This window comes from Lampetra fluviatilis, chromosome 1, assembly GCF_964198595.1.
Source record: "Lampetra fluviatilis chromosome 1, kcLamFluv1.1, whole genome shotgun sequence".
Taxonomy (NCBI): Eukaryota; Metazoa; Chordata; class Hyperoartia; order Petromyzontiformes; family Petromyzontidae; genus Lampetra; species Lampetra fluviatilis.
Window position 1 is genome coordinate 219,902 of NC_136275.1, and position 27,599 is coordinate 247,500.

A 27,599-nucleotide genomic window follows, 5' to 3' on the forward strand; every position below is an offset into this window, starting at 1 on the left:
CCATTGTAACTGTTGTTAACTCTCACACCATGGTAACTGTTGTTGACTCTCACACCATGGTAACTGTTGTTAACTCTCACACCATGGTAACTGATGTTGACTCTCACACCATGGTAACTGATGTTGACTCTCACACCATTGTAACTGTTGTTAACTCTCACACCATGGTAACTGTTGTTGACTCTCACACCATGGTAACTGTTGTTAACTCTCACACCATGGTAACTGTTGTTAACTCTCACACCATGGTAACTGTTGTTAACTCTCACACCATGGTAACTGTTGTTAACTCTCACACCATGGTAACTGTTGTTAACTCTCACACCATGGTAACTGTTGTTAACTCTCACACCATGGTAACTGTTGTTAACTCTCACACCATGGTAACTGTTGTTAACTCTCACACCATGGTAACTGTTGTTGACTCTCACACCATGGTAACTGTTGTTAACTCTCACACCATGGTAACTGTTGTTGACTCTCACACCATGGTAACTGTTGTTGACTCTCACACCATGGTAACTGTTGTTAACTCTCACACCATGGTAACTGATGTTAACTCTCACAACATGGTAACTGTTGTTAACTCTCACACCATGGTAACTGTTGTTGACTCTCACACCATGGTAACTGTTGTTAACTCTCACACCATGGTAACTGTTGTTAACTCTCACAACATGGTAACTGATGTTGACTCTCACACCATGGTAACTGATGTTGACTCTCACACCATGGTAACTGTTGTTGACTCTCACACCATGGTAACTGTTGTTAACTCTCACACCATGGTAACTGCTGTTAACTCTCACACCATGGTAACTGATGTTGACTCTCACACCATGGTAACTGTTGTTAACTCTCACTCCATGGTAACTGTTGTTAACTCTCACACCATGGTAACTGTTGTTAACTCTCACACCATGGTAACTGATGTTAACTCTCACACCATGGTAACTGTTGTTAACTCTCACACCATGGTAACTGTTGTTAACTCTCACACCATGGTAACTGTTGTTAACTCTCACTCCATGGTAACTGTTGTTAACTCTCACTCCATGGTAACTGTTGTTAACTCTCACTCCATGGTAACTGTTGTTAACTCTCACACCATGGTAACTGTTGTTAACTCTCACACCATGGTAACTGTTGTTAACTCTCACTCCATGGTAACTGTTGTTAACTCTCACACCATGGTAACTGTTGTTAACTCTCACTCCATGGTAACTGTTGTTAACTCTCACACCATGGTAACTGTTGTTAACTCTCACACCATGGTAACTGTTGTTAACTCTCACACCATGGTAACTGTTGTTGACTCTCACACCATGGTAACTGTTGTTAACTCTCACTCCATGGTAACTGTTGTTAACTCTCACTCCATGGTAACTGTTGTTAACTCTCACACCATGGTAACTTTTGTTAACTCTCACTCCATGGTAACTGTTGTTAACTCTCACTCCATGGTAACTGTTGTTAACTCTCACTCCATGGTAACTGTTGTTAACTCTCACACCATGGTAACTTTTGTTAACTCTCACTCCATGGTAACTGTTGTTAACTCTCACTCCATGGTAACTGTTGTTAACTCTCACACCATGGTAACTTTTGTTAACTCTCACTCCATGGTAACTGTTGTTAACTCTCACTCCATGGTAACTGTTGTTAACTCTCACTCCATGGTAACTGTTAACTCTCACACCATGGTAACTGTTGTTAACCCTCACACCATGGTAACTGTTGTTGACTCTCACACCATGGTAACTGTTGTTAACTCTCACACCATGGTAACTGTTGTTAACTCTCACACCATGGTAACTGTTGTTGACTCTCACACCATGGTAACTGTTGTTACCTCACACACCATGGTAACTGTTGTTAACTCTCACACCATGGTAACTGTTGTTAACTCTCACACCATGGTAACTGTTGTTACCTCACACACCATGGTAACTGTTGTTAACTCTCACACCATGGTAACTGTTGTTGACTCTCACACCATGGTAACTGTTGTTAACTCTCACACCATGGTAACTGTTGTTAACTCTCACACCATGGTAACTGTTGTTAACTCTCACTCCATGGTAACTGTTGTTAACTCTCACACCATGGTAACTGTTGTTGACTCTCACACCATGGTAACTGTTGTTGACTCTCACACCATGGTAACTGTTGTTGACTCTCACACCATGGTAACTGTTAACTCTCACACCATGGTAACTGTTGTTAACTCTCACACCATGGTAACTGTTGTTAACTCTCACTCCATGGTAACTGTTGTTAACTCTCACACCATGGTAACTGTTGTTAACTCTCACACCATGGTAACTGTTGTTGACTCTCACACCATGGTAACTGTTGTTAACTCTCACACCATGGTAACTGTTGTTAACTCTCACACCATGGTAACTGTTGTTAACTCTCACTCCATGGTAACTGTTGTTAACTCTCACACCATGGTAACTGTTGTTGACTCTCACACCATGGTAACTGTTGTTAACTCTCACACCATGGTAACTGTTGTTGACTCTCACACCATGGTAACTGTTAACTCTCACACCATGGTAACTGTTAACTCTAATACCATGGTGTAATGGTGGGGGGTGGTGGTGGGGGTGGTGGTGGGGGGTGGTTTACACCGAATCGACCTAGGGGAGGCCCATGACCGATTCAGATAATCGTCACCGGCGTTGGCCGTGAGCGGGAATCGAACTCGGGTCTCCGGGTTCGTAGCGCAGCGCCGACACACAGCGACACACTGCGTGGTGGTGCACAGTGACACACTGCGTGGTGGTGCACAGTGACACACTGCGTGGTGGTGCACAGTGACACACTGCGTGGTGGTGCACAGTGACACGCTGCGTGGTGGTGCACAGTGACACACTGCGTGGTGGTGCACAGTGACACACTGTGTGGTGGTGCACAGTGACACACTGTGTGGTGGTGCACAGTGACACACTGTGTGGTGGTGCACAGTGACACACTGCGTGGTGGTGCACAGTGACACACTGTGTGGTGGTGCACAGTGACACACTGTGTGGTGGTGCACAGTGACACGCTGCGTGGTGGTGCACAGTGACACACTGCGTGGTGGTGCACAGTGACACACTGTGTGGTGGTGCACAGTGACACACTGTGTGGTGGTGCACAGTGACACACTGTGTGGTGGTGCACAGTGACACACTGCGTGGTGGTGCACAGTGACACACTGTGTGGTGGTGCACAGGTGACACACTGTGTGGTGGTGCACAGTGACACACTGTGTGGTGGTGCACGGTGACACACTGTGTGGTGGTGCACAGTGACACACTGTGTGGTGGTGCACGGTGACACACTGTGTGGTGGTGCACAGTGACACACTGTGTGGTGGTGCACAGTGACACACTGTGTGGTGGTGCACGGTGACACACTGTGTGGTGGTGCACAGTGACACACTGTGTGGTGGTGCACAGTGACACACTGAGTGGTGGTGCACGGTGACACACTGTGTGGTGGTGCACAGTGACACACTGTGTGGTGGTGCACAGTGACACACTGAGTGGTGGTGCACGGTGACACACTGTGTGGTGGTGCACAGTGACACACTGTGTGGTGGTGCACAGTGACACACTGTGTGGTGGTGCACGGTGACACACTGTGTGGTGGTGCACAGTGACACACTGCGTGGTGGTGCACAGTGACACACTGTGTGGTGGTGCACAGTGACACACTGCGTGGTGGTGCACAGTGACACACTGCGTGGTGGTGCACAGTGACACACTGAGTGGTGGTGCAGAGTGACACGCTGCGTGGTGGTGCACAGTGACACGCTGCGTGGTGGTGCACAGTGACACACTGCGTGGTGGTGCACAGTGACACACTGCGTGGTGGTGCACAGTGACACACTGCGTGGTGGTGCACAGTGACACACTGCGTGGTGGTGCACAGTGACACACTGCGTGGTGGTGCACAGTGACACACTGCGTGGTGGTGCACAGTGACACACTGCGTGGTGGTGCACAGTGACACACTGCGTGGTGGTGCACAGTGACACACTGCGTGGTGGTGCACGGTGACACACTGTGTGGTGGTGCATAGTGACACACTGCGTGGTGGTGCACGGTGACACACTGCGTGGTGGTGCACGGTGACACACTGTGTGGTGGTGCATAGTGACACACTGCGTGGTGGTGCACGGTGACACACTGAGTGGTGGTGCACAGTGACACACTGCGTGGTGGTGCACAGTGACACACTGCGTGGTGGTGCACAGTGACACACTGCGTGGTGGTGCACAGTGACACACTGAGTGGTGGTGCACAGTGACACACTGAGTGGTGGTGCACAGTGACACACTGAGTGGTGGTGCACAGTGACACACTGTGTGGTGGTGCGTCTCCCACCTGCTGGCGCCGTCGAGCTTCTTGAGGTCGTCGACGCATCGCCGCACCAGCAGCTTGTGGGCCTCCACTTCCGTCGCCATCGTCACCTGAGGCACAAGCGACACACACAGCTCTAGACCCCCTCTAGACCCCCTCTAGACCCCCCTCTAGACCCCCTCTAGACCCCCTCTAGACCCCCCTGTAGACCCCCTCTAGACCCCCCTCTAGACCCCCTCTAGACCCCCTCTAGACCCCCCTGTAGACCCCCTCTAGACCCCCCTCTAGACCCCCTCTAGACCCCCCTCTAGACCCCCTCTAGACCCCCTCTAGAACCCCTCTAGACCCCCTCTAGACCCCCCTCTAGACCCCCTCTAGACCCCCTCTAGACCCCCCTGTAGACCCCCTCTAGACCCCCTCTAGACCCCCCTCTAGACCCCCTCTAGACCCCCTCTAGAACCCCTCTAGACCCCCCTCTAGACCCCCTCTAGACCCCCTCTAGACCCCCTCTAGACCCCCCTGTAGACCCCCTCTAGACCCCCTCTCTAGACCCCCTCTAGACCCCCTCTAGACCCCCCTGTAGACCCCCTCTAGACCCCCCTCTAGACCCCCTCTAGACCCCCCTCTAGACCCCCTCTAGACCCCCTCTAGACCCCCTCTAGACCCCCCTCTAGACCCCCTCTAGACCCCCTCTAGACCCCCCTGTAGACCCCCTCTAGACCCCCCTCTAGACCCCCTCTAGACCCCCCTCTAGACCCCCTCTAGACCCCCTCTAGACCCCCTCTAGACCCCCCTCTAGAACCCCTCTAGACCCCCCTCTAGACCCCCTCTAGACCCCCTCTAGACCCCCTCTAGACCCCCTCTAGACCCCCCTCTAGACCCCCTCTAGACGCCCCTCTAGACCCCCTCTAGACCCCCTCTAGACCCCCCTGTAGACCCCCTCTAGACCCCCCTCTAGACCCCCTCTAGACCCCCCTCTAGACCCCCTCTAGACCCCCTCTAGACCCCCCTCTAGACCCCCCTCTAGACCCCCCTCTAGACCCCCCTGTAGACCCCCTCTAGACCCCCCTGTAGACCCCCTCTAGACCCCCCTCTAGACCCCCTCTAGACGCCCCTCTAGACCCCCCTCTAGACCCCCTCTACACACTAATTAACTACACACTAATTAACTACTCACTGCTTAACTACTCAATAACTATTCACTCCCTAACTCATTTACTCAGCACTCATTACCCAGCAGGCATTAACTACTCACTACTCACGAGTTCACTGAATACTCATTACTTATTCATTACTGAGCACGATTTACTAATTAACTTGGCACTCACTGGGTCTCTGTTTCTTGCTGGGTCTCTGCGTCTCTCTGTGTGTCTCTGTGTGTCTCTCTCTCTGCGTCTCTCTCTGTGTCTCTCTGTGTCTCTCTCTCTGTGTCTCTCTGTGTGTCTCTACGTCTCTCTGCGTCTCTGTGTCTCTGCATCTCTGCGTCTCTCTCTCTGCGTCTCTGTGTCTCTCTGTGTCTCTACGTCTCTCTCTGTGTCTCTGTGTGTCTCTACGTCTCTCTGCGTCTCTGTGTCTCTCTGTCTCTACGTCTCTCTCTGCATCTCTGCGTCTCTCTCTCTGCGTTTCTGTGTCTCTCTCTGTGTCTCTCTGTGTGTCTCTACGTCTCTCTCTGTCTCTGTGTCTCTGCGTCTCTCTGTCTGCGTCTCTGTGTCTCTCTGTGTCTCTGTGTGTCTCTCTGTGTCTCTCTGTGTCTCTCTGTGTGTCTCTACGTCTATCTCTGTCTCTGTGTCTCTGCGTCTCTCTGTCTGCGTCTCTGTGTCTCTCTGTGTCTCTGTGTGTCTCTACGTCTCTCTCTGTCTGTGTCTCTGTGTGCCTGTCTCTCAGTGTCTCACCGCGCCAGTCTCCCATTGGCTGCCTCCAGCCCCTGTGGGCGTGTCTGTGCCGTGACGTCACCGCCACCTCGGGGGTTTCCGTCTCCGGGCGGCGCCGCCCCCGGGGCCATGGCAACGCCCTGGAAACCCCCTGCAGCAGGCGACCAATCAGAGCGCGCGACGAGCCCCGCTGCTGCTGCTGCTGCCGCCTTCTCATTGGTCGCCGTCGTCTCCCCTCCCATTGGTCGCCTCGCGGCGGTGGATTCCAAGTCGGGATGGGACTCGAACTAAACTCTCAACTATGTTGACTTCGTGACTGCAGCAATTCATATGCTTGGTGCTTTCGGTAAAGTCACGTAGATAGAAAATACAAATAATAAAATAAAATTAATAAATAGATTGAAAATGATAAAAGCAAAAAAACGACGTTTGGATGGCAACACCCGCGGTGGTGCTGATGACATTCGCCATCGATGTTGATCACTGCACAAGACGACTGGGAACTCACGACATTTCCCAGGGTGCACCGCGCCACTGGAGCAGCTCGTCTGCTGAGACGGGCAGCAGCAGCCAACTACTCAACATGCTACTACACAACACGTCACTGTTCAACTCACTCACTATGTCACTGTTCAACTCACTCACTATGTCACTGTTCAACTCACTCACTATGTCACTGTTCAACTCACTCACTATGTCACTGTTCAACTCACTCACTATGTCACTGTTCAACTCACTCACTATGTCACTGTTCAACTCACTCACTATGTCACTGTTCAACTCACTCACTATGTCACTGTTCAACTCACTCACTATGTCACTGTTCAACTCACTCACTACGTCACTGTTCAACTCACTCACTATGTCACTGTTCAACTCAATCACTACGTCACTGTTCAACTCACTCACTACGTCACTGTTTAACTCACTCACTACGTCACTGTTTAACTCACTCACTACGTCACTGTTTAACTCACTCACTACGTCACTGTTTAACTCACTCACTACGTCACTGTTCAACTCACTCACTACGTCACTGTTCAACTCACTCGCTACGTCACTGTTCAACTCACTCACTACGTCACTGTTCAACTCACTCACTATGTCACTGTTTAACTCACTCACTACGTCACTGTTCAACTCACTCACTACGTCACTGTTTAACTCACTCACTACGTCACTGTTTAACTCACTCACTATGTCACTGTTCAACTCACTCACTACGTCACTGTTTAACTCACTCACTACGTCACTGTTTAACTCACTCACTATGTCACTGTTCAACTCACTCACTATGTCACTGTTTAACTCACTCACTACGTCACTGTTCAACTCACTCACTATGTCACTGTTCAACTCACTCACTATGTCACTGTTCAACTCACTCACTATGTCACTGTTCAACTCACTCACTACGTCACTGTTCAACTCACTCACTATGTCACTGTTTAACTCACTCACTACGTCACTGTTTAACTCACTCACTACGTCACTGTTCAACTCACTCACTACGTCACTGTTCAACTCACTCACTATGTCACTGTTCAACTCACTCACTACGTCACTGTTCAACTCACTCACTACGTCACTGTTCAACTCACTCACTATGTCACTGTTTAACTCACTCACTACGTCACTGTTTAACTCAATCACTACGTCACTGTTTAACTCAATCACTACGTCACTATTTAACTCACTCACTATGTCACTGTTCAACTCACTCACTATGTCACTGTTCAACTCACTCACTATGTCACTGTTCAACTCACTCGCTATGTCACTGTTCAACTCACTCACTACGTCACTGTTTAACTCACTCACTATGTCACTGTTCAACTCACTCACTATGTCACTATTTAACTCACTCACTATGTCACTGTTCAACTCACTCACTATGTCACTATTTAACTCACTCACTATGTCACTGTTCAACTCACTCACTATGTCACTATTTAACTCACTCACTACGTCACTGTTTAACTCACTCACTACGTCACTATTTAACTCACTCACTATGTCACTGTTCAACTCACTCACTACGTCACTGTTCAACTCACTCACTATGTCACTGTTTAACTCACTCACTATGTCACTATTTAACTCACTCACTATGTCACTGTTCAACTCACTCACTACGTCACTGTTTAACTCACTCACTATGTCACTATTTAACTCACTCACTATGTCACTATTTAACTCACTCACTATGTCACTGTTCAACTCACTCACTATGTCACTGTTTAACTCACTCACTATGTCACTGTTCAACTCACTCACTATGTCACTGTTTAACTCACTCACTATGTCACTATTTAACTCACTCACTATGTCACTATTTAACTCACTCACTATGTCACTGTTCAACTCACTCACTATGTCACTGTTTAACTCACTCACTATGTCACTATTTAACTCACTCACTATGTCACTGTTCAACTCACTCACTACGTCACTGTTCAACTCACTCACTATGTCACTGTTTAACTCACTCACTACGTCACTATTTAACTCACTCACTATGTCACTGTTCAACTCACTCACTACGTCACTGTTCAACTCACTCACTATGTCACTGTTCAACTCACTCACTATGTCACTATTTAACTCACTCACTATGTCACTGTTTAACTCACTCACTATGTCACTGTTCAACTCACTCACTATGTCACTGTTTAACTCACTCACTATGTCACTGTTCAACTCACTCACTATGTCACTGTTCAACTCACTCACTATGTCACTGTTCAACTCACTCACTATGTCACTATTTAACTCACTCACTACGTCACTGTTCAACTCACTCACTATGTCACTATTTAACTCACTCACTACGTCACTGTTTAACTCACTCACTACGTCACTATTTAACTCACTCACTATGTCACTGTTCAACTCACTCTCTACGTCACTGTTCAACTCACTCACTATGTCACTGTTTAACTCACTCACTATGTCACTGTTCAACTCACTCTCTATGTCACTGTTCAACTCACTCACTATGTCACTGTTTAACTCACTCACTATGTCACTGTTCAACTCACTCTCTACGTCACTGTTCAACTCGCTCACTATGTCACTGTTCAACTCAATCACTACGTCACTGTTTAACTCACTCACTATGTCACTGTTCAACTCACTCTCTATGTCACTGTTCAACTCACTCACTATGTCACTGTTTAACTCACTCACTATGTCACTGTTCAACTCACTCTCTATGTCACTGTTCAACTCACTCACTATGTCACTGTTCAACTCAATCACTACGTCACTGTTTAACTCACTCACTATGTCACTGTTCAACTCACTCACTATGTCACTGTTCAACTCACTCACTATGTCACTGTTCAACTCACTCACTATGTCACTATTTAACTCACTCACTACGTCACTGTTTAACTCACTCACTATGTCACTGTTCAACTCACTCACTATGTCACTATTTAACTCACTCACTACGTCACTATTTAACTCACTCACTATGTCACTGTTCAACTCACTCACTACGTCACTATTTAACTCACTCACTATGTCACTGTTCAACTCACTCACTACGTCACTGTTTAACTCACTCTCTATGTCACTGTTCAACTCACTCTCTACGTCACTGTTTAACTCACTCACTATGTCACTATTTAACTCACTCACTATGTCACTATTTAACTCACTCTCTATGTCACTGTTCAACTCACTCTCTATGTCACTATTTAACTCACTCACTATGTCACTATTTAACTCACTCACTATGTCACTATTTAACTCACTCACTACGTCACTGTTTAACTCACTCACTATGTCACTATTTAACTCACTCACTATGTCACTATTTAACTCACTCACTATGTCACTATTTAACTCACTCACTACGTCACTGTTTAACTCACTCACTATGTCACTATTTAACTCACTCTCTATGTCACTATTTAACTCACTCACTATGTCACTATTTAACTCACTCACTATGTCACTATTTAACTCACTCTCTATGTCACTATTTAACTCACTCACTATGTCACTATTTAACTCACTCACTATGTCACTATTTAACTCACTCACTACGTCACTGTTCAACTCACTCTCTATGTCACTATTTAACTCACTCTCTATGTCACTATTTAACTCACTCACTATGTCACTATTTAACTCACTCACTATGTCACTATTTAACTCACTCTCTATGTCACTGTTCAACTCACTCACTATGTCACTATTTAACTCACTCTCTATGTCACTATTTAACTCACTCTCTATGTCACTGTTCAACTCACTCACTATGTCACTATTTAACTCACTCTCTATGTCACTATTTAACTCACTCACTATGTCACTATTTAACTCACTCTCTATGTCACTGTTCAACTCACTCACTATGTCACTGTTCAACTCACTCACTATGTCACTATTTAACTCACTCACTATGTCACTGTTTAACTCACTCACTATGTCACTATTTAACTCACTCACTATGTCACTATTTAACTCACTCACTATGTCACTATTTAACTCACTCTCTATGTCACTGTTCAACTCACTCACTATGTCACTGTTCAACTCACTCTCTATGTCACTGTTCAACTCACTCACTATGTCACTGTTCAACTCACTCACTATGTCACTGTTCAACTCACTCTCTACGTCACTGTTTAACTCACTCACTATGTCACTGTTCAACTCACTCTCTACGTCACTGTTCAACTCACTCACTATGTCACTGTTCAACTCACTCTCTATGTCACTGTTCAACTCACTCACTATGTCACTGTTTAACTCGCTCACTATGTCACTGTTTAACTCACTCTCTATGTCACTGTTCAACTCACTCACTATGTCACTGTTTAACTCGCTCACTATGTCACTGTTTAACTCACTCTCTATGTCACTGTTCAACTCACTCACTATGTCACTGTTCAACTCACTCACTATGTCACTGTTCAACTCACTCACTATGTCACTGTTTAACTCACTCACTATGTCACTGTTTAACTCACTCACTATGTCACTGTTCAACTCACTCACTATGTCACTGTTCAACTCACTCTCTACGTCACTGTTCAACTCACTCACTATGTCACTGTTCAACTCACTCTCTATGTCACTGTTCAACTCACTCACTACGTCACTGTTCAACTCACTCACTATGTCACTGTTCAACTCACTCTCTACGTCACTGTTCAACTCACTCACTATGTCACTGTTCAACTCACTCACTATGTCACTGTTCAACTCACTCTCTACGTCACTGTTCAACTCACTCACTATGTCACTGTTCAACTCACTCTCTACGTCACTGTTCAACTCACTCACTATGTCACTGTTCAACTCACTCTCTATGTCACTGTTCAACTCACTCACTATGTCACTGTTTAACTCGCTCACTATGTCACTGTTTAACTCACTCTCTATGTCACTGTTCAACTCACTCACTATGTCACTGTTTAACTCGCTCACTATGTCACTGTTTAACTCACTCTCTATGTCACTGTTCAACTCACTCACTATGTCACTGTTCAACTCACTCACTATGTCACTGTTCAACTCACTCTCTATGTCACTGTTCAACTCACTCACTATGTCACTGTTTAACTCACTCACTATGTCACTGTTTAACTCACTCTCTATGTCACTGTTCAACTCACTCACTATGTCACTGTTCAACTCACTCACTATGTCACTGTTCAACTCACTCACTATGTCACTGTTTAACTCACTCACTATGTCACTGTTTAACTCACTCACTATGTCACTGTTCAACTCACTCACTATGTCACTGTTCAACTCACTCACTATGTCACTGTTCAACTCACTCTCTATGTCACTGTTCAACTCACTCTCTATGTCACTGTTCAACTCACTCACTATGTCACTATTTAACTCACTCTCTATGTCACTGTTCAACTCACTCACTATGTCACTGTTCAACTCACTCTCTATGTCACTGTTCAACTCACTCTCTATGTCACTGTTCAACTCACTCTCTATGTCACTGTTTAACTCGCTCACTATGTCACTGTTTAACTCGCTCACTATGTCACTGTTTAACTCACTCTCTATGTCACTGTTCAACTCACTCACTATGTCACTGTTCAACTCACTCACTATGTCACTGTTCAACTCACTCACTATGTCACTGTTTAACTCACTCACTATGTCACTGTTTAACTCACTCTCTATGTCACTGTTCAACTCACTCTCTATGTCACTGTTCAACTCACTCACTATGTCACTATTTAACTCACTCTCTATGTCACTGTTCAACTCACTCACTATGTCACTGTTCAACTCACTCTCTATGTCACTGTTCAACTCACTCTCTATGTCACTGTTTAACTCGCTCACTATGTCACTGTTCAACTCACTCACTATGTCACTATTTAACTCACTCACTATGTCACTGTTCAACTCACTCTCTATGTCACTGTTCAACTCACTCTCTATGTCACTGTTTAACTCGCTCACTATGTCACTGTTCAACTCACTCACTATGTCACTATTTAACTCACTCACTATGTCACTGTTCAACTCACTCACTATGTCACTGTTCAACTCACTCTCTATGTCACTGTTCAACTCACTCTCTATGTCACTGTTCAACTCACTCACTATGTCACTGTTCAACTCACTCACTATGTCACTGTTTAACTCACTCTCTACGTCACTGTTCAACTCACTCACTATGTCACTGTTCAACTCACTCACTATGTCACTGTTCAACTCACTCACTATGTCACTGTTTAACTCACTCTCTATGTCATTGTTCAACTCACTCTCTATGTCACTGTTCAACTCACTCACTATGTCATTGTTGAACTCACTCTCTATGTCATTGTTCAACTCACTCTCTATGTCATTGTTCAACTCACTCACTATGTCACTGTTCAACTCACTCTCTATGTCACTGTTCAACTCACTCACTATGTCACTGTTCAACTCACTCACTATGTCACTGTTCAACTCACTCACTATGTCACTGTTCAACTCACTCACTATGTCACTGTTCAACTCACTCTCTATGTCACTGTTCAACTCACTCACTATGTCACTGTTCAACTCACTCACTATGTCACTGTTCAACTCACTCTCTATGTCAGTGTTCAACTCACTCACTATGTCACTGTTCAACTCACTCACTATGTCACTGTTCAACTCACTCACTATGTCACTGTTTAACTCACTCACTATGTCACTGTTCAACTCACTCACTATGTCACTGTTCAACTCACTCACTGTGTCACCGTTTAACTCACTCACTATGTCACTGTTCAACTCACTCACTATGTCACTGTTCAACTCACTCACTATGTCACTGTTCAACTCACTCACTATGTCACTGTTTAACTCACTCACTATGTCACTGTTTAACTCACTCTCTATGTCACTGTTCAACTCACTCTCTATGTCACTGTTCAACTCACTCACTATGTCACTATTTAACTCACTCTCTATGTCACTGTTCAACTCACTCACTATGTCACTGTTCAACTCACTCTCTATGTCACTGTTCAACTCACTCTCTATGTCACTGTTCAACTCACTCTCTATGTCACTGTTTAACTCGCTCACTATGTCACTGTTTAACTCGCTCACTATGTCACTGTTTAACTCACTCTCTATGTCACTGTTCAACTCACTCACTATGTCACTGTTCAACTCACTCACTATGTCACTGTTCAACTCACTCACTATGTCACTGTTTAACTCACTCACTATGTCACTGTTTAACTCACTCTCTATGTCACTGTTCAACTCACTCTCTATGTCACTGTTCAACTCACTCACTATGTCACTATTTAACTCACTCTCTATGTCACTGTTCAACTCACTCACTATGTCACTGTTCAACTCACTCTCTATGTCACTGTTCAACTCACTCTCTATGTCACTGTTTAACTCGCTCACTATGTCACTGTTCAACTCACTCACTATGTCACTATTTAACTCACTCACTATGTCACTGTTCAACTCACTCTCTATGTCACTGTTCAACTCACTCTCTATGTCACTGTTTAACTCGCTCACTATGTCACTGTTCAACTCACTCACTATGTCACTATTTAACTCACTCACTATGTCACTGTTCAACTCACTCACTATGTCACTGTTCAACTCACTCTCTATGTCACTGTTCAACTCACTCTCTATGTCACTGTTCAACTCACTCACTATGTCACTGTTCAACTCACTCACTATGTCACTGTTTAACTCACTCTCTACGTCACTGTTCAACTCACTCACTATGTCACTGTTCAACTCACTCACTATGTCACTGTTCAACTCACTCACTATGTCACTGTTTAACTCACTCTCTATGTCATTGTTCAACTCACTCTCTATGTCACTGTTCAACTCACTCACTATGTCATTGTTGAACTCACTCTCTATGTCATTGTTCAACTCACTCTCTATGTCATTGTTCAACTCACTCACTATGTCACTGTTCAACTCACTCTCTATGTCACTGTTCAACTCACTCACTATGTCACTGTTCAACTCACTCACTATGTCACTGTTCAACTCACTCACTATGTCACTGTTCAACTCACTCACTATGTCACTGTTCAACTCACTCTCTATGTCACTGTTCAACTCACTCACTATGTCACTGTTCAACTCACTCACTATGTCACTGTTCAACTCACTCTCTATGTCAGTGTTCAACTCACTCACTATGTCACTGTTCAACTCACTCACTATGTCACTGTTCAACTCACTCACTATGTCACTGTTTAACTCACTCACTATGTCACTGTTTAACTCACTCACTATGTCACTGTTCAACTCACTCACTATGTCACTGTTTAACTCACTCACTATGTCACTGTTCAACTCACTCACTATGTCACTGTTCAACTCACTCACTGTGTCACCGTTTAACTCACTCACTATGTCACTGTTCAACTCACTCACTATGTCACTGTTCAACTCACTCACTATGTCACTATTTAACTCACTCACTATGTCACTGTTCAACTCACTCACTATGTCACTGTTCAACTCACTCACTATGTCACTGTTCAACTCACTCACTATGTCACTTCAACTCACTCACTATGTCACTGTTTAACTCACTCACTATGTCACTGTTTAACTCACTCACTATGTCACTGTTTAACTCACTCACTATGTCACTGTTCAACTCACTCACTATGTCACTGTTCAACTCACTCACTATGTCACTGTTCAACTCACTCACTATGTCACTGTTCAACTCACTCACTATGTCACTGTTTAACTCACTCACTATGTCACTGTTCAACTCACTCACTATGTCACTGTTCAACTCACTCTCTATGTCACTGTTCAACTCACTCACTATGTCACTGTTCAACTCACTCACTATGTCACTGTTTAACTCACTCACTATGTCACTGTTCAACTCACTCTCTATGTCACTGTTCAACTCACTCACTATGTCACTATTTAACTCACTCACTATGTCACTGTTTAACTCACTCACTATGTCACTGTTCAACTCACTCTCTATGTCACTGTTCAACTCACTCACTATGTCACTGTTCAACTCACTCACTATGTCACTATTTAACTCACTCACTATGTCACTGTTTAACTCACTCACTATGTCACTGTTCAACTCACTCTCTATGTCACTGTTCAACTCACTCACTATGTCACTGTTCAACTCACTCACTATGTCACTATTTAACTCACTCACTATGTCACTGTTTAACTCACTCACTATGTCACTGTTCAACTCACTCACTATGTCACTGTTCAACTCACTCACTATGTCACTGTTCAACTCACTCACTATGTCACTGTTCAACTCACTCACTATGTCACTGTTCAACTCACTCTCTATGTCACTGTTCAACTCACTCACTATGTCACTGTTCAACTCACTCACTATGTCACTGTTTAACTCACTCACTATGTCACTGTTCAACTCACTCACTATGTCACTGTTCAACTCACTCTCTATGTCACTGTTCAACTCACTCACTATGTCACTGTTCAACTCACTCACTATGTCACTATTTAACTCACTCACTATGTCACTGTTTAACTCACTCACTATGTCACTGTTCAACTCACTCTCTATGTCACTGTTCAACTCTCTCACTATGTCACTGTTCAACTCACTCACTATGTCACTATTTAACTCACTCACTATGTCACTGTTCAACTCACTCTCTATGTCACTGTTCAACTCACTCACTATGTCACTGTTCAACTCACTCACTATGTCACTGTTCAACTCACTCACTATGTCACTGTTTAACTCACTCACTATGTCACTATTTAACTCACTCACTATGTCACTGTTCAACTCACTCACTATGTCACTGTTCAACTCACTCACTATGTCACTGTTTAACTCACTCACTATGTCACTGTTTAACTCACTCACTATGTCACTGTTCAACTCACTCTCTATGTCACTGTTTAACTCACTCACTATGTCACTGTTTAACTCACTCACTATGTCACTGTTCAACTCACTCACTATGTCACTGTTTAACTCACTCACTATGTCACTGTTCAACTCACTCACTATGTCACTGTTCAACTCACTCACTATGTCACTGTTTAACTCACTCACTATGTCACTGTTTAACTCACTCACTATGTCACTGTTTAACTCACTCACTATGTCACTGTTCAACTCACTCACTATGTCACTGTTTAACTCACTCACTATGTCACTGTTCAACTCACTCACTATGTCACTGTTTAACTCACTCACTATGTCACTGTTTAACTCACTCACTATGTCACTGTTCAACTCACTCACTATGTCACTGTTCAACTCACTCACTATGTCACTGTTTAACTCACTCACTATGTCACTGTTCAACTCACTCACTATGTCACTGTTCAACTCACTCACTATGTCACTGTTCAACTCACTCACTATGTCACTGTTTAACTCACTCACTATGTCACTGTTTAACTCTCTCACTATGTCACTGTTCAACTCACTCACTATGTCACTATTTAACTCACTCACTATGTCACTGTTCAACTCACTCTCTATGTCACTGTTCAACTCACTCACTATGTCACTGTTCAACTCACTCACTATGTCACTGTTCAACTCACTCACTATGTCACTGTTTAACTCACTCACTATGTCACTATTTAACTCACTCACTATGTCACTGTTCAACTCACTCACTATGTCACTGTTCAACTCACTCACTATGTCACTGTTTAACTCACTCACTATGTCACTGTTTAACTCACTCACTATGTCACTGTTCAACTCACTCTCTATGTCACTGTTTAACTCACTCACTATGTCACTGTTTAACTCACTCACTATGTCACTGTTCAACTCACTCACTATGTCACTGTTTAACTCACTCACTATGTCACTGTTTAACTCACTCACTATGTCACTGTTTAACTCACTCACTATGTCACTGTTCAACTCACTCACTATGTCACTGTTCAACTCACTCACTATGTCACTGTTTAACTCACTCACTATGTCACTGTTTAACTCTCTCACTATGTCACTGTTTAACTCACTCACTATGTCACTGTTTAACTCACTCTCTATGTCACTGTTTAACTCACTCACTATGTCACTGTTTAACTCACTCACTATGTCACTGTTCAACTCACTCACTATGTCACTGTTTAACTCACTCACTATGTCACTGTTCAACTCACTCACTATGTCACTGTTTAACTCACTCACTATGTCACTGTTTAACTCACTCACTATGTCACTGTTTAACTCACTCACTATGTCACTGTTCAACTCACTCACTATGTCACTGTTTAACTCACTCACTATGTCACTGTTCAACTCACTCACTATGTCACTGTTTAACTCACTCACTATGTCACTGTTCAACTCACTCACTATGTCACTGTTTAACTCACTCACTATGTCACTGTTTAACTCACTCACTATGTCACTGTTCAACTCACTCACTATGTCACTGTTCAACTCACTCACTATGTCACTGTTTAACTCACTCACTATGTCACTGTTCAACTCACTCACTATGTCACTGTTCAACTCACTCACTATGTCACTGTTCAACTCACTCACTATGTCACTGTTTAACTCACTCACTATGTCACTGTTTAACTCTCTCACTATGTCACTGTTCAACTCACTCACTATGTCACTGTTTAACTCTCTCACTATGTCACTGTTTAACTCACTCACTATGTCACTGTTCAACTCACTCACTATGTCACTGTTCAACTCACTCACTATGTCACTGTTCAACTCACTCACTATGTCACTGTTCAACTCACTCACTATGTCACTGTTCAACTCACTCACTATGTCACTGTTCAACTCACTCACTATGTCACTGTTCAACTCACTCACTATGTCACTGTTCAACTCACTCACTATGTCACTGTTCAACTCACTCTCTATGTCACTGTTCAACTCACTCACTATGTCACTGTTCAACTCACTCTCTATGTCACTGTTCAACTCACTCACTATGTCACTGTTCAACTCACTCACTATGTCACTGTTCAACTCACTCACTATGTCACTGTTCAACTCACTCACTATGTCACTGTTCAACTCACTCTCTATGTCACTGTTCAACTCACTCTCTATGTCATTGTTCAACTCACTCACTATGTCACTGTTCAACTCACTCACTATTTCACTGTTCAACTCACTATGTCACTGTTCAACTCACTCACTATGTCACTGTTCAACTCACTCACTATGTCACTATTCAACTCACTCACTATGTCACTATTCAACTCACTCTCTATGTCACTGTTCAACTCACTCACTATGTCATTGTTCAACTCACTCACTATGTCACTGTTCAACTCACTCACTATGTCACTGTTCAACTCACTCTCTATGTCACTGTTCAACTCACTCTCTATGTCACTGTTCAACTCACTCACTATGTCACTATTCAACTCACTCTCTATGTCACTGTTCAACTCACTCACTATGTCATTGTTCAACTCACTCACTATGTCACTATTCAACTCACTATGTCACTATTCAACTCACTCTCTATGTCACTGTTCAACTCACTCACTATGTCATTGTTCAACTCACTCACTATGTCACTGTTCAACTCACTCACTATGTCACTGTTTAACTCACTTACTATATCACTGTTTAACTTACTCACTATGTCACTGTTCAACTCACTCACTATGTCACTGTTCAACTCACTCACTATGTCACTGTTCAACTCACTCACTATGTCACTGTTTAACTCACTTACTATATCACTGTTTAACTTACTCACTGTCACTATTTAACTCACTCTCTATGTCACTATTTAACTACTCACCATTCTACTAACTCACTCACTATTCAACTCACTCACTATTCAACTCACTATTCAACTCACTCACTATGTTACTATTGAACTACCGCTCTGCTCGGGGCTCAGAAAGCCCGAGACCAGGACCCCTGTCCCCCTCACCCCGTGTCCCCCTGTCCCCGTGCCCCCCCCTGTCCCCGTGCCCCCCCCCCTGTCCCCGTGCCCCCCCCCCCCTGTCCCCGTGCCCCCCCCCCCTGTCCCCGTGCCCCCCCCCCTCACCCCGTGCCCCCCCTGTCCCCGTGCCCCCCCCCCTCACTTGGCGGTGTCTCTGAGCTCTCGGGGTCTTCGCCTCTCGCCTCCTCTCGCTGCGCAGCTTCTGACAACAAACAGAAGCCGCAGCTGTCACTCAACTAGCACGCCCCGCCCCCTGCCCCTCCTACTACCGCCCTGCACCCCGCCCCCTTCACTTCACCCCCCGCCCCCTTCACTTCACCCCGCCCCCCTCAACCCCCCCGTCCCCCTCCCCCCCGCGCCGTGAACGGCATCGCGCTGGAAACCCCCTTGAGCAGCAGGCGACCAATCGGGGCGCGGGACGAGGCTCGCTGCCCCGCTCCGATTGGCCACGCTCCGATCGCTCGCACGCTCTGATTGGTACCTGGTGCGGTGTGTAAACATCATCGCTAGCACTGGAGAGACAAAGGCGGCCGGGCGTGGTGCTGGCCACCCACCCCCTCGTGTGCGGTGACGTCACCACGACGCTTGTGCCAGGCCATGTGCACCCTGAGGCCACGTGAAGTGTCGAACGCCCGCTGGCAGGAGGTCACGGGGCAGACCCAGCAGGTGCCACGGGTCGACTGACCGAGATGACTGGCTGATCCACCACCTGTGCCCCCTACTGTGCCAACTTGCTGTGCTTTAGCCACCCGGCGCTCCGCTCGTTGTGAGCGTCGCTCCTCCGCCCTCCGTTGTTGTTGGAGGGCGACTGCCTCCAACTGCCCAGTAGCCTCCTTCACGAGCCTCCTCCACTGAGGCCGATCTGACACCGCTGGTACCAGTCATTGGCAAGTCCACTCAGCTCCACGTCCTCCTGTACCACATCACTCCATCTCTTCTCTAGCCCGTGCCGCGCCCGTTTAGCCCCCTCGATACGGCCGAACAAAAGCTGTTTAGGCATGCGGTGGCTGGGCATGCGGGCTACATGACCCAGCCAACGCAGCCTTGCCTGCCGGAGGAGCTCACTGATGGGACTTTGCCCAGATCTTTCAAGGATTTGTGAGCTCCTCACACAATCCGGCCTGGTTAAACCCAGGATGGATCGTAGGCAGACCAGCCTAATGTTTCCAACCGGCGAAGATGCTAAATTAGGGGGGTCCACGTTTCGCAAGCGTAGAGAAGGGAGGGAATGATCGTGGCCGAGAAGACCTGAAGCTTCCACACAGCGTTACACAACCGTTGAAAAGATATTGCCGCTCGACTGATTCAGAGTGAGACCTCTGCTGTTAAACTGGAGCCGGTCATAAGCTCACTGCCCAGGTATGGGAAACTCTCCACTCTCTCCACAACTGCCCCATCACCAATTGGGAGTTGTGGGTAGGCCTCGGCAAGGTAAGGTAATTTACCCTTTTTACCGGGTAAAAGGGTAAAGGTAAAGGGTAAAGATGTCGACATGCCAAGGGGTAAGGTAAAGGGTAGGGTAAAGGTAGCGCGAAGTATTACCCGGTAAATACGGTGCCTTGTTTACCACTAAAAGCTCCGTGGCGCAGTCCGTGGTCTCCATTTAATAAGTAATATTTGTAAAAACTTTTTTAAAAACACGCTTTTATTAAATGTAAGAGTAGTGCAAAACTCCACGACTCCAGGAAGTGGCCCCAAAGCTCACCACAACGTAAGGGGCCGTGGCCAATTACAGCCAACGTCAGTTGAGCGTGGACAATTAGAGCCAAGCCGAAACATATAACATATACAAGAGGGTTTTAAAATATATATGTTTTTAATGATAGAATATAGTGTTGTCATCAGTATGACATAAGTATACCAAGTGTGCAGTCGATATCACATTGGGAAGTGGGTTAAACTTGAGTTACAAGATTTGAGGATACGACAACAACGACAACAACAACAGAGTGAGTTCAAAGAAAGCGTGTAAAATTGGAATCATCGAGAGTATTCTATATGAATAAAGCGCTCTACCTTGTAGCATTTACCGTTATAAACCTTTGTCATGTGTAGTAGTACCCCAGTAATTACCCTGTAATCGTGTAATTTGTATGGGGTAAGGGTACAAGGTAGGGTAAAGATAGGGTCATTGCTTTTCACCTTACCTGCTAAAGGGTAAAATGTGTAGAGTGATTGTATTGTGGTAAGATAAAAGGTAGGGTAAAGGTAGGCTCGTTCTTTTTAAATCCTTTATATTAAGTTCACTTGCTTGCGTGCTTGCTTGCTTACGACCGTGCAAATCTTTCGGTCGTTTTTTTTAAACCACTTCCCGTGATCCAATCGAGCTGACATTTTGCACACAGACTCGTTGTGCGTGACAATTAATTTTCGTGAATTTTTTTTCCCCAAATTTGACACTGTTTAGGGGAAAATAATTAAATATGTATTTACCAATTGCTTAAAGGTGGCAGACAATCATCTGACCCATAGGTGGCAGCCATCTCAAGCCAGAGGACGAGAGGACTCGAGCCGCCCCAATGCCACGCATATAAAGGATTTATAGTGAAAAACTTTGTTTTTACGGGTTAATTTTTTACCTTTTAACTTTTACCTTGCCGAGGCCTAGTGGTGGGGGTGGAGTGTCCCCCTCACCCCTCCCCTTGTCCCCTCACCTGCCCCCCCCCCCAGCGCCCCCCCCCCCCAACGCCCCCCCCCCCCAGCGCCCCCCCCCCCACAGCGCCCCCCCCCCCCCTCTGGGCGTGTTCGCACGGTGACGTCACCGCCGGGGATTTCCGAAGCGGCGCGGGTCCGGGTCGGGTTGAGAGAAACGCCGCGGAAACCCCCTTCGCCAGGGGACCAATCAGAGCGCGCGACGAGCCCCGTTGCCCCGCTCCCATTGGTCGCCGTCTCGGCACGTAAACACTCACTCACTATTCAACTCACTGACCCCGCTTCGCGTGCTCATCAAGGAGCCCCTCACGAGCCCGAGACCAGGACCCGTGTCCCCCCCTATCCCCGTGCCCCCCCCTGTCCCCGTGCCCCCCCCCTCACCTGGCGGAGTCTCTGAGCTCTCGGGGTCTTCGCCTCTCGCCTCCTCTCGCTGCGCAGCTTCTGACAAGAAGCAGAAGCCGCAGCTGTCACTCAACTAGCACGCCCCGCCCCCTGCCCCTCCTACTACCACCGCCCTGCACCCCGCCCCCTTCACTTCACCCCGCCCCCTTCACTTCACCCCGCCCCCCACAACCCCCCCGCCCCCCTCCCCCAACCCCCGTGCACCCACCGCCACAACTCCCCAGCCCCCACCCACAACCCCCGCGCGCTTCGCCCCCTACACCCCCCAGCCCCTCCCCCCCGCGCCGTGAACGGCATCGCGCTGGAAACCCCCTTGAGCAGCAGGCGACCAATCGGGGCGCGGGACGAGACTCGCTGCCCCGCTCTGATTGGCCGCGCTCCGATCGCTTGCGCGCTGATTGGTCGCTGGTGCGATGTGTAAACATCATCGCTAGCACTGGGGAGACAAAGGCGGCCGGGCGTGGTGCTGGCCACCCACCCCCTCGTGTGCCGTGCTGGCCTTCATAGGTGCTACTCGCTAACAGCACTTGCCCCTACAGTCTGTTACAGGCTACATGGGGGATCTTTGTGTGTTGTGTCTGAGTGCTGTAATGAGCCCAAGGGGCTGGATCTATGCCGTTTCCGTCTTATTCCAACAAGCAACAATCGCCATTCGCCACTAAGTGGCGGTGACGTCACTACGACGCTTGTGCCAGGCCATGTGCACCTTGAGGCCACGAAGTGTCGAACGCCCGCTGGCAGGAGGTCACGGGGCAGACCCAGCAGGTGCCACGGGTCGACTGACTGAGATGACCGAGATGACTGGCTGATGCACCACCTGTGCCCCCACTGTGCCAACTTGCTGTGCTTTAGCCACTCGGCGCTCCGCTCGTTGTTGTGAGCGTCGCTCCTCCACCCTCCGTTGTTGTTGGATGGCGACTGCCTCCAACTGCCCAGTAGCGTCCTTCACGAGCCTCCTCCACAGAGGCCGATCTGACACCGCTGGTACCAGTCATCGGCAAGTCCACTCAGCTCCACGTCCTCCTGTACCACATCACTCCATCTCTTGTCTCGCCCGCGCCGCGCCCGTTTAGCCCCCTCGATCCAGCCGAACAAAAGCTGTTTCAGCATGCGGTGGCTGGGCATGTGGGCTACATGACCCAGCCAACGCAGCCTTGAATGCCAGAGGAGCTCACTGATGGGACCTTGCCCAGATCTTTCAAGGATTTGTGAGCTCCTCACACAATCCAGCCTGGTTAAACCCAGGATGAATCGTAGGCAGGCCAGCCTAAATGTTTCCAACCGGCGAAGATGCTCCATTAAGGGGGTCCATGTTTTGCAAGCGTAGAGAAGGGAGGAAATGACCGTGGCCGAGAAGCAGAGGTCGCAATCGGGTACCCGATACCCGGCTACCCGTACCCGGCCGGGTGCGGGTAGCCGGGTATCGGGTAGGTTACAGGTACCCGATTGCGACCCTGGTGCGGCCGGGTACGGGTAAGGAGTCAAAACCCGTTTGCGACCTCTGCCGAGAAGACCTGAAGCTTCGTGCGGAGCGACAGACCAGGTAGCTTCCACACAGCGTTACGCAACCGATGAAAAGATATTGCCGCTCGACTGATTCGGAGTGAGACCTCTGCCGAGAAGACGTGGAGCCGGTCATGAGCACACTGCCCAGGAATAATGGGAAACTCTCCACTCTCCACTACTGCCCCATCACCAATTGGGAGTTGTGGGGGTGGAGTGTCCCCCTCACCCCTCCCCTTGTCCCCTCACCTGCCCCCCCCCCAGCGCCCCCCCCCAACGCCCCCCCCCCCAGCGCCCCCCCCCCCACAGCGCCCCCCCCCCCTCTGGGCGTGTTCGCACGGTGACGTCACCGCCGGGGATTTCCGAAGCGGCGCGGGTCCGGGTCGGGTTGAGAGAAACGCCGCGGAAACCCCCTTCGCCAGGGGACCAATCAGAGCGCGCGACGAGCCCCGTTGCCCCGCTCCTATTGGTCGCCGTCTCGGCACGTAAACACTCACTCGTTATAACTCACTCACTATTCAACTCACTCACTATTCAACTCACTCACTATTCAACTCACTCGCTATTCAACTCACTCGCTATTCAACTCACTCACTATTCAACTCACTCGCTATTCAACTCACTCGCTATTCAACTCACTCGCTATTCAACTCACTCGCTATTCAACTCACTCGCTATTCAACTCACTCGCTATTCAACTCACTCGCTATTCAACTCACTCGCTATTCAACTCACTCACTATTCAACTCACTCACTATTCAACTCACTCACTATTCAACTCACTCACTATTCAACTCACTCGCTATTCAACTCACTCGCTATTCAACTCACTCACTATTCAACTCACTCGCTATTCAACTCACTCGCTATTCAACTCACTCGATATTCAACTCACTCGCTATTCAACTCACTCACTATTCAACTCACTCGCTATTCAACTCACTCGCTATTCAACTCACTCGCTATTCAACTCACTCACTATTCAACTCACTCACTATTCAACTCACTCACTATTCAACTCACTCACTATTCAACTCACTCGCTATTCAACTCACTCACTATTCAACTCACTCACTATTTAACTCACTCGCTATTCAACTCACTCACTATTCAACTCACTCGCTATTCAACTCACTCGCTATTCAACTCACTCGCTATTCAACTCACTCGCTATTTAACTCACTCACTATTCAACTCACTCACTATTCAACTCACTCACTATTCAACTCACTCGCTATTCAACTCACTCGCTATTCAACTCACTCACTATTCAACTCACTCGCTATTCAACTCACTCGCTATTCAACTCACTCGCTATTCAACTCACTCGCTATTCAACTCACTCGCTATTCAACTCACTCGCTATTCAACTCACTCGCTATTCAACTCACTCGCTATTCAACTCACTCACTATTCAACTCACTCACTATTCAACTCACTCACTATTCAACTCACTCACTATTCAACTCACTCACTATTCAACTCACTCGCTATTCAACTCACTCGCTATTCAACTCACTCACTATTCAACTCACTCGCTATTCAACTCACTCGCTATTCAACTCACTCGATATTCAACTCACTCGCTATTCAACTCACTCACTATTCAACTCACTCGCTATTCAACTCACTCGCTATTCAACTCACTCGCTATTCAACTCACTCACTATTCAACTCACTCACTATTCAACTCACTCACTATTCAACTCACTCACTATTCAACTCACTCGCTATTCAACTCACTCACTATTCAACTCACTCACTATTTAACTCACTCGCTATTCAACTCACTCACTATTCAACTCACTCGCTATTCAACTCACTCGCTATTCAACTCACTCGCTATTCAACTCACTCACTATTCAACTCACTCACTATTCAACTCACTCACTATTTAACTCACTCACTATTCAACTCACTCACTATTCAACTCACTCACTATTCAACTCACTCGCTATTCAACTCACTCACTATTCAACTCACTCACTATTCAACTCACTCACTATTCAACTCACTCGCTATTCAACTCACTCGCTATTCAACTCACTCACTATTCAACTCACTCGCTATTCAACTCACTCACTATTCAACTCACTCGCTATTCAACTCACTCACTATTCAACTCACTCACTATTCAACTCACTCACTATTCAACTCACTCACTATTCAACTCACTCGCTATTCAACTCACTCACTATTCAACTCACTCACTATTCAACTCACTCGCTATTCAACTCACTCACTATTCAACTCACTCACTATTCAACTCACTCGCTATTTAACTCACTCACTAATCAACTCACTCACTATTCAACTCACTCACTATTCAACTCACTCACTATTCAACTCACTCGCTATTCAACTCACTCGCTATTTAACTCACTCACTAATCAACTCACTCACTATTCAACTCACTCACTATTCAACTCACTCACTATTCAACTCACTCGCTATTCAACTCACTCACTATTCAACTCACTCACTATTCAACTCACTCGCTATTTAACTCACTCACTAATCAACTCACTCACTATTCAACTCACTCACTATTCAACTCACTCGCTATTTAACTCACTCACTAATCAACTCACTCACTATTCAACTCACTCACTATTCAACTCACTCACTATTCAACTCACTCGCTATTTAACTCACTCACTAATCAACTCACTCACTATTCAACTCACTCGCTATTTAACTCACTCGCTATTCAACTCACTCACTATTCAACTCACTCACTAATCAACTCACTCACTATTCAACTCACTCACTAATCAACTCACTCACTATTTAACTCACTCACTATTCAACTCACTCACTATTTAACTCACTCACTATTCAACTCACTCACTATTTAACTCACTCGCTATTCAACTCACTCGCTATTTAACTCACTCACTAATCAACTCACTCGCTATTCAACTCACTCACTATTCAACTCACTCACTATTCAACTCACTCGCTATTCAACTCACTCACTATTCAACTCACTCACTATTCAACTCACTCACTATTCAACTCACTCACTATTCAACTCACTCGCTATTCAACTCACTCACTATTCAACTCACTCACTATTCAACTCACTCACTATTCAACTCACTCACTATTTAACTCACTCGCTATTTAACTCACTCACTAATCAACTCACTCACTATTCAACTCACTCACTATTCAACTCACTCACTATTCAACTCACTCACTATTTAACTCACTCACTATTCAACTCACTCACTATTCAACTCACTCGCTATTCAACTCACTCGCTATTTAACTCACTCACTAATCAACTCACTCGCTATTCAACTCACTCACTATTCAACTCACTCACTATTCAACTCACTCGCTATTCAACTCACTCACTATTCAACTCACTCACTATTCAACTCACTCACTATTCAACTCACTCACTA

The 27,599-nt window shown here is 46.3% G+C and overlaps 1 protein-coding gene across 6 annotated transcripts in view; it reads right to left on the reverse strand.

The window, feature by feature from the left end:
* LOC144944852 (uncharacterized) overlaps positions 1-27,599 on the reverse strand; it is a 95,172-nt gene that overhangs the window by 66,702 nt on the left and 871 nt on the right. For 2 of the 6 annotated variants that reach the window (XM_078873299.1, XM_078873088.1), the window contains exons 2-3: positions 22,663-22,722; positions 4,380-4,465 (exon numbers count right to left, since the gene is read on the reverse strand). In XM_078873299.1, the coding sequence (XP_078729425.1) occupies positions 4,380-4,459 (80 nt within the window). In that variant the 5' untranslated portion in view covers positions 4,460-4,465; positions 22,663-22,722. Of the gene's footprint in view, positions 1-4,379; positions 4,466-19,771; positions 19,832-22,662; positions 22,723-27,599 lie in introns of all 6 variants that reach the window. The other 4 variants (XM_078873386.1, XM_078873462.1, XM_078873120.1 and 1 more) reach the window with 4 other exon arrangements.